This window comes from Aythya fuligula, chromosome 2 (assembly GCF_009819795.1).
Source record: "Aythya fuligula isolate bAytFul2 chromosome 2, bAytFul2.pri, whole genome shotgun sequence".
Lineage (NCBI taxonomy): Eukaryota > Metazoa > Chordata > Aves > Anseriformes > Anatidae > Aythya > Aythya fuligula.
Genome location: NC_045560.1, coordinates 60,332,558 through 60,344,714, shown reverse-complemented (window position 1 = coordinate 60,344,714; position 12,157 = coordinate 60,332,558). Strand labels below are relative to the sequence as shown.

Sequence of the window (12,157 nt, the reverse complement as noted above, 5' to 3'; positions counted from 1 at the left end):
AGAGGAGGATTGTTGTCACCAACACGGAAATCAAAGCGGCATGTAAACAGTCAGCCTATGTGACAGAGAAGCCATCTGGCCAAACAGCCTCATCACACTGCTTCTGGCTATGCATACAGCTGATAATGTGTGTGGGGAAGGAATGACTGAAATACCAGAACGTAAAATCAGCATCCAATGGGTCCCCCCAAAAAGAAAGATGCTGAAATTCATTAAAAAAAAAAAAAAAAAAAAAAACAAAAAAAAAAACACAAAGACATAGTACAAATCTCTAAAAGAAGATTTACCTCTTGTCTGGTATAGGACTTTCCCTGCCCAGTCCTTCTAGCAAATAGCAGTCAATCAAAGACAGTAAGCTACTGCTTTGCTCTCCATCTTACACTTCCCATCAAAAGGAGCTTCTCTGCCTGACAACAGCTGCTGAAGCTTTGTTATGACACAGTGATTTCCAGGAATGTCGATACTGGTTTATAATATTTTTATTTTCTACTGGACTGGAGACAGGTTAAAAATACATATAAGAATTCTATTTATTTATCTCAAGAAGCTGTTAATACTTCTGTGATGGTCACCAACTTCCATTCCCTTCCCTTTAAGGACCTCATCTCCAACTTCTCAGAAGACAAGTGGGATAAAAGAGAATAATCTCTGTATATAGCACAAAGGTGACTGTGCTAGATTTACGAATGTCCGCTAGTCTTTAAATAGCTGTTTACTTATTCTCTGATATTTAATCACTGACCAGTGAGCTTCTGCTATTTGGATCTTTAGTACAAAGCGATCACATACTATTTTCAAACTTAAAAACAATAAAATAAAATAAATTCAGCACTCAGAAACAAAAGAGAAATCACAACGTCTTAGGGAGCATGATTTCAGAGGGAGAAGATCTATCATTCAACTATCAAATACCTGGAAATGTAATGAAACTTGGAAACCTGTAAAGGGTCTCTCATCTTGCATAGAGTATTTTGTATTCTAGCATTTGCAAAGACAAGTAACAACATGTGCAGATTTTGTGGGTGCTCTTTGCAGCAGTTCTGCACACAAAGGACAGCTGAAGATAAACCATGCATGCAGGACTGTGCACATGAGTTGACATCAAAGCTGCAAAAAATCTAGCAATAGATTAAAGAGCTTGAGATGGATCCAAACCAGGAAAGTGGACTATTCACTAAAGCAGCCATTACTTGTATTTGCCTTTATATACCTTAAATAAGCCTACTTGCCTCAATTTTTATCAAAAGTTTGTTTTATGAAAACATGACTTAAAAATCACCTTTGATGGCTGCTAAATATGCTCTCAATTCTCTCTGGAGCCTGGAACCCTCTGCCTGGAAAATAAAAAAAAAAAAAAAAGAAAAAAAGTATGTAAGTAAAAAGACATTTCAATTATATTATTGCAATCACATTGCAGTTATATTTTATGCCTTAGAATGTACATACACTGTGTCAAATTTAATAAGAGCAATTTCATAAGTTGAATTGAGTTACCTGCTGAATAATGTTACATCCTGTAAGCATATACATGTTCATACAGAAAAGGTGGTCTGCCCAAGATGCTATGTATAGTGTACTCTCTAGGCTAAAATTTGTAGTTTTATCAACCACTTAGACAGGGAAGAATTTCAGTCAAAGAAAGACATGTATATTTCACAGCCATGGTCCAGTTCAAGTCAGCCTGGCCCATGCATTAACCTCAAACACAAAGAAGTATCATTAAGAATGCTGCATATCCTGCACACCCTTTTGAAAACACTCAAAATTGATGGCAGCCTAGACTTGCAAAAAATCCATGCCCCTACATGAATGGCTTACTACTTTTGCAAACATTGAAATATTTTGCAAGCACATAATTCCTAAAAAACAATAACATCAGTTATTTTGTTTAGTTTGGCTACTGCATCTCGCAGTCTGCTGTGAACTTTCAGCTGTTTCATAAGCACATGAATGAATCAATGTGATCTTTCTTATCTTATAGCAACAGACTTTTAAAACCTCAGACTAAACAGAAGAAATCAGGTTGCTTTACTTTATTTCTGACTGTAGCACAACTTGGACTTCACAGTTCCTAGGATTTGCAATAAAATCTGTACTACATGATAGTACATACTTTATTGCTAAAAAAAGCTGTTCTTCAGGACACTTTCAGTAGCCTGAAGATTATGGAAACCCTCTGTGCTTATTGGTTCCCAATATCCTTCAAGGTACTTATTTAAGTGCTTGGAAACTACAGGAACATCAGCTTGCAATCACATTTTCTCACATCCAGCTCTACCATATGGAAAAATCAGCTGCAAAATATGAGTGACTGCTTTGGATTTGTTCTCATATTTTTCACATGATAGTTGAACCACCAAACAGTGCGTGTGTGAACACTTCAGGAGACAGTCTCAGATGGTATAAGCAGTCGTAACTCCACTGAACTCCAAGGACTTCTGATGCCAGTGTACACCGTTGGGGCCTGCGTCTGGGGAGAGGAGGGTTAGAGCCTGTGTCTGGGGGCGGTTTGGGGCCTGCTTGTAGAAGTATATAAACTGTGTTCTGGAACCAGCAGGCGCGCTCCTACTCATGGGACGCCCACCACTGCAGTTGCAAGTAAAAATGCTACTTCGCTGAGATCCTTGCCTGTGTTATTGGCTACAGTGTGTTTCTCAAAAGGTGTTAGGGTTTTAAGGTTTCAGGGCTAGGGCACTAGGGTTGGGTTTCCGGATTAGGGTTTTCGGGGTTTAGGGTTAGGATTTTAAGGTTTTTAGGGTTGGGGTTTTAATGGTTAGGGTTTTAAGGGCTTGGGGGATAGCGTATTAGGGTTTTAGTTTTTTTTTTTTTGGGGGGGGGGGGGGGATTAGTGTTGATAGGGTTTTTAGGGTTAGGGCTTTTGTTTGTTTGTTTGTTTTTTGGTCAGGTATTTAGGGTTAGGATTTTAAGGTCTTAATTTTTTTTTTAGATTAGGGTCATTATGGTTTTATATGATTTTAAGGTCTTTAGGGTTAGGGTTTTAGGGTTCTATTTTTTTTTGTTAGGGTTTTAGGAGTTTTAGGCTTAGGGTTTTAGGGATTTTAACGTTTTTGTTTTGTTTTGTTTTTAGGGTTTTAGGGTTAGGGTTTTAGGGTTCTTACGGTTAGGGTTTTAGGGTTTTATTATTTTGGTTAGGATTGTAGGGTTAGGGTTTTTAGGACTTTAAGGTTTTTAGGGTTCGGGCTTTAGGCTTTTTTTGTTTGTTTGTTTGTTTGTTTTGTTTGTTTTGTTTGGTTAGCCTCGTAGAGTTAGGGCTTTAAGGCTTTAGTGTTTTTAGGGTTAGGACTTGAGTGTTATTAGGGTTAGGGCTTTTGGGCTTTAGGGTTTTTAGTGTTAGGGGTTAGGGTTAGCTCCGCCCTTAGGGTTAGGGTCAGGGTTATGGTCTCAGTCAGGGTTAAGTTCAGGGTCATTAGGGTAAGGGTCAGGGTAAGCTCAGGTTAGGGTTAGAGTTTAGGGTCAGGGGTTAGGGTTTAGGGTTAGGGTTAGCTCTGCCATTAGGGTTATATGCATATATAGGGTTTTATTCATTTCAGTCTCCTTCTGGGATCTCCTTGTACTCAGAAGCCGTGTGAATGTACTGAAATTATCTTCCCAATTCATATTTTCCCTGGCATGAACAACAGTATAACCTCTTGGCTTGTGAAGAAAATTGGAAGTAGATACTCACAGCAACTTTATGATCCTCTGTTAGCCATATGGCAACAATTTTTTGTTATGAAAGGAATTTCTGATGTTTTTGAACCAGTAAACTGCAGCTGGAAGCCTCTCAACTCTGTTAGCTACCCTCACTGTCAGTAAAAGTCCTGTATTTAATCATATGCATGGCATTTTGTCACAAAGAATAACTAGCTTACTCATTATTAACTTGCTTATTAGAATAAATAGCATGTAATGGACACACATTACTCAAACATTATGCTTATAACTGGACTATTGCATAGTTTTACTCCTGGTATCCTAAACCACTGGGAGATCTGTTGTGGTTGGTTAGTGTCAGGAGTCATCAGCAACCACTTCTCTGGAAAATATTTAAGAAAAAGTCAAAGCAGTAAACCACAATGCAAATGTTTTGCCATATGTGCTGTTATAAATTCTGACAACTCATTCAAAAGAATATTTTTTAACACAAATCTCCCTCAGTCTAGCTTATTAATAGGTCACAAAGCTATTGAAACATCTAGGCAGCACAGAGCCACGTGAATTATCCTTCTTTAGCAAATATTGTATGAAATATGATGTTAAAGCACCTGCTTCCATTAAATTTGAGAGTAAATCCCTCGATTTCAGTGGTAACAGAATTAGACCCTTCTAGAAAATACCAGAAATACAACTTTGCATTGGAAATTCTTAAATCTGTGAATTCTGCAAAACATGCATCTACACATTTTGCAACTCCCTATTAGTGAAGGTTAATTCACTTTTATCACCTAACACAGTAATCATTATTCACAGAATGAAAATATTGCATTGATGGCTCCACACACTTTGCAAACCATCACATACTGATTAGAAAAAGCACTGTTTTTAAGATTACTGTATAGCTAAATTTTCTCCTTATTGATACACACACTTTCTCCTTTTTGGTCTCTCACATGAAAGCAGCTGGTGGCTCTGAAACTACTGCTCCAGTTGTCTTCATTAAGGCCATCAATTTCATTAATTGAGATGCAGCTTCTTGAAGGGGAATGAAAAATAGGTGTCATTTTGCAGATGCTGTGCTCCTCTGAAATGAAATTTCCCAAGAGAGCACTGATGCTTCCTTTAACATTTCATAATCTGTTTTAGTTATTTTACATAAGGTAGCAAAATGAGTCAGAGTATCATAATATGCAAGAAAACTCAAGGGAGAAATCTCAGTAGCATACGTAATAGCACACCTCTCATAATCTGGTGGTTTGATAACAGCAGACATGTTCTCACCAGATTCCAACTCTAGAAATTGGTGTTCTTAGCTCACCTGGTCAAACTCAACATACAAAGTACCACAAGTCTGTCAGGCAATCGTGTTGAACTGTGCATATGAGCAAGTGGGCATACTGACCACCCAAAACAACATCTCACTAGGAAAATTGATAAAGTTCTCTACAGTCACATCTCAAACAACAATTTGGTATTTTGCACTTTGTAGCAGAGGGTCAGTGCTGCTGTCAGATGCCTTTTGCTACTCTCTGGTCTTATTACATGGGCAGTATCTTATGTAGCTGGTAGAAACACATGTTCTCAATGAGGCAAGGAGGCTCAGTGTTTTAGGATTGTCTGTCATCTACAGTCATAGGTCTTAGAGACCTTTTCAGAAGCATTAAGCCTTTTTGGCAATACTGATTTCTGTGTACATTTATTTTTGGCCTTGTTTCTTTAAAGAATAGTATTTAGATATGCCTTAGCACTGGAATTACGAAAGCCATAACACAGCCACCAGAGACCAGAAGCCTGAAGAGACCTCCAAAAAGTTTTAATGACTAAAATGATAAAACACATGGTTTGTGTCTTACTAGCTTTTGCTTTCTGATGAACCAAAAAAATCATTTCTTCCACCCAGAAACTAAAGGCAGGCCACTATGCCTCCACAAAAGGTGGAATTGGATGACCTATTTGCCAGGCTCATTTATTCACAGCTTTCCAGGCAGACCAGAAGAGTTTGATTTTTCTATTGATTTTTCTATCATGTCACATACAGGATGTAAACACAATACATCTTTACTGGAAAGGTCAGCACAGCATGCGCTTGATACCAAAAACAAATGAATCACTCCATTTGAGCAAGAGTCGAAAGCTCTGCGTAATGCTGAGCCTACAGCATAGGTTACTTACTAACCTGCCCCACACAAATGTAGAAAAGCTAATTATTAATACAGCTCTGAGTCTAATACTGGAATTTAGGGGAAATAATTCATATGAAAGCATTTTCATATGGAAAATATGAAATATTTTCCACCTGGAAAATGCCTTCTATCGTGATGTGCACTTTTTAGCTGCAATGTAAAGCAAGGCTGTTGCTCTGTTTGCAAACAGCTAGGTAGAATTTACATGATAGTCCTTAAGGGACCTCAGAAGTATGAATGCAAAGGACAACTTCATTAAGTGAAGTTGAACAATAAAATAGGCTATTGGGATGCAGCCTTAATTCAGTATGAAGTTCATCAGTATGCTACAATATCCCATTTAACCATTCTCTCTCTTATACTCCCTAGAACTGTCCTCCAAATTTGGACCTTTTTTTTTTTTTTTTTTTTTTTTTTCCTTAAAGAAACACATTTCTTCGTTTCTATTTCTACCAGCTGTGAGAGACTTGGGGTTTGAATTATTTGTCTAGCATGTCACTTGTGTGCAAGGTCAGCAAGTGCAGAATCTACAAGTATATGGCTAAAAGTTATCTATACATACAGATTTTCTGAAAACTAGACTTTCTGAATATATATGTAGCCTGTCTATGCCTATAGCTGCATATTCATAACTATATTCACAATTAGCATGTATAAGCTATGTATTAAAAGTTTTAGTAGAAAACTGTTCAGAACTGTTTATTGTGAACTGGGTCATGTTCAGTAAATGCATTACAGTCCAGAGCTCAGCTGTGTGAGCTGTCTCCAGGGTCAGTTATTATAAAGAATTCCCGAAGAAACATTTACCAGTCTGCTTTAAAAAATAGTCACAAATAACTTGATTGTTCAATTTCACATTCTGGGAGAAAACAATTAGCACACTTTCTAAAGCTGCAGAGGCATAGCAGGTTATATCCAGGGGCAATCAAAGGCAGCCCAGCATGACTGCAGTTTAGACTTCAGATTTGGAGCAATCAACAGGCAGAATCAAAAAAGCAAAACATCAGATCAAGCACATTCTCCTTGGAAGTGAGGAATTAGTTGGAAAGGGTCTGCCCTGCTCCTGCTGAGATAATTTTGTAGCGTAAAACATAGAGCCTCACCTTCCTATGAATCCTGACTGACTGGAAGTCAGTGAGCTTGTGATTAAACTGCACAGTGTCTTCTTGTCTTGGAAAAAAATGCCCTCTCAGTAGTAAGATAATTATTAGACATACATTTTAGGATGAAATGGCAATCATCAGAGAACATCCTCCCACAGACACCCAAATTATCTGCACATTGTATTGCTTGTATTTGACTTAGTGGTCATTCAGTATGTGAAGTAGACTTTGGCATGGCCTCTCAAAAGATGTCTGTCAGATGAAATCTGTGAATACAGTTTGCAAATACTTCATGGCTTGGAGAAATAAAAGCTCCCGTCCACTAGTCTGGATCACATTTTTATGTGTCTAGCTTACTTTGGAGTATCAGTCAGGAACAGCATTTGGCATCAACTTTGTTTAGCAAAGGAGCCTTCTAGGGGGAGAGCAGTATCAATCCACTGTATGTTGCACATTAACCAAGAAACCCCTCAAGTTTAGTATGGGACTTTGCAGACAACTAAGGAAACCTGAGTTCCAGCTATGGGGAAAACACTGTCTCACAGTTAAAGTAATTTCAAAGCTTGCACTTTTCCTTTATTGCCTGGATTCTTTCCTCCATCTCAAGCCTATGCACAAGATCCATAAAATGAGGGGCTTGAGGGGAGGACATGAGGTGGATTTAAAGATGTTCAAATAGATTTACGGGATGTCTAATAGCTCCCAAAGGAAAGTCTTACAAAATAGATTGAATTTCATGTGAAATGTTCTTCATCACAGCCTCCATTTGACTCCAGATTAAAACACCCGTGACAGTGTACTCATGAGGTGGGTGCCTCTCCTCTGTAAGGCAATACCCACCTCTTCAGTGCAATCTGTGGAGTCAAAAGAGCAATTGAAAAATCCTGAAGTTAAAACAGTCAAATCAGGGCCATTAAGGCCATGGATGCCCACAGGGGCCTGATGGGCTGCTGTCTGGGCCCGCCTGACCACACTGCCTGGTTCAACACAAGTTAACTCAAATGGAGACACCTATGTTCAGGTGTCACAATCTGGAAACTGATAAGCCTCCAGGAGCAGAGTTCGGCTGCCAAAATACATGTCTGGTGCTTGACAGGACCACAGAGGCACATCTGGTGCCTATGCATAATCCATGAATTTCATCTTTGGTGTTTTAGGTCATTTAGGTGTTGTAAAAAGTCAGTGGCATGTCTGACGCAAAAAAGAATACTTCCATATATGTTAATTGTTCCACGAAAGAGCTTTAAGTTAATGCCATGCCATAGCTGTCAGGTAAATAAGCACACTTGTGTGAAATGAAGATTTAGCCAGGACACAACTTTTCAACTGTTAACAATTTCACCCAAGGAGCAGCTCTTACTGAGAGGCAACATCAAGTAAAGCAGACGACAGCTTCTGTTCACTCAACAACAACAAAAGGTTCTTGACTTTCACCTAATTCTATAAACAAGCAACAGCAGTACTTGACATTTTATTTTATTTTGAGAACACTTCACAGGCAGCTGCTTACATAGCTGCAACTGGTATATCTCTGTGTGTACATATAAAATACATAATTTATTTAAATACTAAAATATATTTTAATTGCCATCTGTAAAATAAGTCTCTTAACTACATATGGAAAAGCAGTGAGAGGTAAATATGCACAGACATGAAATAGAATATTAATATCTTACAAAAATGGAGCAAGTGCTGAGTCATTAAAATATAGCAGGGGATAAGGGAATTGCTACTTAACTTCCTGATAAAAAAAGTGTTAAATACAATTGCTTGAACATCAGAATAGAGATACAGAAATTTAAGGCTTGATGATATTTCCACAGCAGAGAGAAATATGCAGGATTTTTTTTAATTTTTATTTTTTCCTGAACTTCAGGGTCAATTAAGGGGCTGGGCACATCCACAATTAGCAAGAAAGGTCTAAGCCTTAGGAAAATTCTTGCAGTACACTGAAAATCTGTGTCACATATGAATTTATATAAGGTCCATGAATTTTGTTTTACAGTGGCAATTTCCTGTTTACAACTTAAGTGGAAGGTGAATAACAATTTTATTCACTGCTAAAAGTCAAAATGTTTTATTGCTGGTTTCAGCTGCAGCAGCTTACTGCTTCTGACAGGAAAATCCAGAGGCTTTGCAAGGCCACTGTGCAGTGTTCTCTCCAGACATGGAATGACTCAGTTTCTCCATGGTGATTCATCTGATAATTTAGCTCTGTGCTTCATGTCCAAAAGGCAACCTTATCCAGCTGTATTCAGAAAGAGATGGGAATAGACTGCTGGGGAGCCTTAATGATATTTTCTTACAGAAAGGAAGATTGGATGTATCCTTACACTGAACTGCCTGCTCAGTTTGGTGCATACCCATCATCCTACCTGTTATGCAGGCAAAAATTGTTAAGATCTCAGTTTTTGCATTACCTGCTTCCTGGGTTATGACCACTATGCTCTTTCTCTGCTTTCCCTGAGCTGAACTGGGAGCCCTCATTTATGATCTTTGGAGAGCATCAATAAAAGGATAATTCTATCCATAAGGCCCGTTGACCTCCCAAGTGACACAGGTTAAATAAGGTAGGGAAACAAGAACAGTCCATTTTCACAGCTTTCAACTTACCCAAAGCCTGAATGGCACCAGCTGCTACAAACAACATAGAAAGACACAGATCTGAAGTAACGGTCTTCCACAAAAACAAGTGTAGGTAAGTGAGATGACCAGGAAACAGAGACAAATCACTGCTAAGTGAGACAACAACATTTGAACTTTCTCTCAAACTGCTTCTGTCATAGGAAAACCTGGCTGGGAAGCCACCTGAATGGCCCACACCAGCTATTCTGTGGACCTGAACACAATGATCAATCACCCCAGATGTCTTTTTACTCTTTAGTACCTTGAATTTAATTTTTATTTTTCTAAAGGCTCTAGAGTTGCAGAGATAATCTTGGAAGCAAGATTGAATGTAAACCAAGAAGAAAAGGAGTACACAGAAGACAGAATTTCTGCAAGGTGTTGATCAATATAAGTGATAAATTTAGATGCACATTGTAATGTTTCAAATCTTTGCCTTCCTAGTCAGTTGTAGATTAAAGCATGGAAGAAACTAAGAAAATTTAAGCAATTTATATCCTTCTTATTTGTGCACGTGGCAGCAGCAGTGCTTTTGCATCATTTTTCCTCCTTGTACTTGAAGAATTGTGCAAAACAGAATTCTCTGAGAACAAGACCAGCAGAACATGGCATACCTGATTAGTTTCTTAAAAGCATGAATGATCTCTCTCATTTGGTATGCCAGTGGACCTAACCTAAACTGCATGTGCCACTCAAAAGAGTTGTAGTATTTCCCTCAGTGCTCACTCCTCCTCATCCAGTTCCTCCTGTAGCCCCAAGTCACATTTGCATCGATTTAATACCTTTCAGTTCCTGTAGAGTCCTTGACTGCTTGTTACTGTCTCTAAGTACATCAAAGGAGAATGAAATAAAAATGAAGGAATGTTAAGATCCTCCTTAGCCCTTGGAAGAAACAAACACTTGAGACATAATTTTGCTGAAAAAAAAAAAAAAAAGGTTTTTCTCTTTCATCTCTCTTCATTTTTAATTGACTCAGAATTTTTAGCTAAAAATACATTTCACTGAATTCTCTTTCTTCATGGGGATGCTCCAGCTGCTCCTTTCCCACCCAATAACAGCCTTACAGATGCACCTCATTTCTAGTAACACAGTTCCTAGCTGTGCATACAGCTGTGATATTGAAAACAAGGATAAGAAGCAATATAAGGAAAATCAGAAAGAAAGAAATACCCAGTTGATATCTCAGCATATTTGGAAAAGAGGATGGGAAGAAAAAGGAAAATATGACAACTCTACAGGGCTTCCAAGCTTCTCAGTGTTTTTTTTCAGCTCTATTACATCCCATCATCTTCCTGACCTTGAGGAAGGAATCACCCTTGTTAGAGAAACAGATTCTTTACTTCCCATCATCATCATTTTGGGGGAAGAATGGACATATACCCAGCCCAGTTACTCCCCAAACCGCCCTCTCTTTCTCTAGACAGACAGTGAAAAATAATGGCTAAGTCACCATAAGATATGAAAGAGTTAATCAGTGCCCTAGCAAATCAGAGTGCATGATTTGTGTTTATGTGGAAAGGACAGAAATGCATGTGGTAGACAGGACTGACTCAGGGTAGGAACTGAAAACCCCAACATGAACAAATTTTTACATCACGTAGAGTGTGTGGAAGTAGTTCTCACCCTTCAGTACCTTTACATATGAGCTCTAAAAGATAGCTCAGGACGGCTACCGATAACCTCAGTTCACACTTACATGAGATTATTTTCTTGATGGCATTACTGCAGCTCATGGTAGGCATTAATTTGTACTAGAAAGCTGCTATATAATTAATTGCAATTAATCAACTTGTAGCTGAAAAGTCTGTCCAACAAAGTGAGGAGTAATAGAGGTTAGAATTTAACATTGCATTGGGAGTAGATTATAAACTCTTAAGGGCACCTTTGTTTTCATATGTGTGTTTGTAATTGAACCCTGCTCCCCAGGAGTGATTCATCAGCACTGCCACCGCAGATCTCGTCATCCCTGCACTAACAGGGAACATAACAACACACAGCAGTCTAAAACTATTCTGCTGTTCACTTCATATAAAACTAGCATTATTATACACCATTGATGAAAACAACCCACAAAATGAAACCAAGGAAATAAATTATTTCATTGTAACAAGGCAACTACAAAGCTATATCACATTGGGTTTGGGTTTTGTTCTCAATTATACTGTTGAAAATGTGCGTACACTTCATTGATCCCAAGGAGTTCTGGCATGACAGCGTTGTACGTTATTAGAATACAGTTATTTAATCTAAATGCACATCTTACATATTTGCATGCAATAAATCCAATCATTCTTTTCTATTTGAAAACTATTGAACAAAATCTTACACCAATATGGTTCAAAACATTTTCTTTTACCTCCTGAAACACCTTCTTCAAAATCAAAAGTTAAAATACACTGCATTCTTCTTAAGAGACAATTAAAGAAAGTGAAAAAGTAACTGACCTCTTGTCTTTTGAAATTTTGTACATATTCTTCAAATTGTTCATCTTTTGTTTCATCTGCTTTTCCTAGTTTTTGAAGTACCTATATTGGGAAAAAAAAAAAAAAAAAAAAGGATTAATGTTAGTGTCACAAAACAAAAATGCTG

The 12,157-nt window shown here is 38.0% G+C and overlaps 1 protein-coding gene across 3 annotated transcripts in view; it reads right to left on the bottom strand.

Annotated features, from left to right (window-relative positions):
• Positions 1-12,157, bottom strand: part of AMPH (amphiphysin) — a 133,327-nt gene that overhangs the window by 64,012 nt on the left and 57,158 nt on the right. For all 3 annotated transcript variants that reach the window (XM_032182092.1, XM_032182090.1, XM_032182093.1), the window contains exons 2-3: positions 12,013-12,093; positions 1,280-1,334 (exon numbers count right to left, since the gene is read on the bottom strand). In XM_032182092.1, the coding sequence (XP_032037983.1) occupies positions 1,280-1,334; positions 12,013-12,093 (136 nt within the window). The remainder of the gene's footprint in view (positions 1-1,279; positions 1,335-12,012; positions 12,094-12,157) is intronic.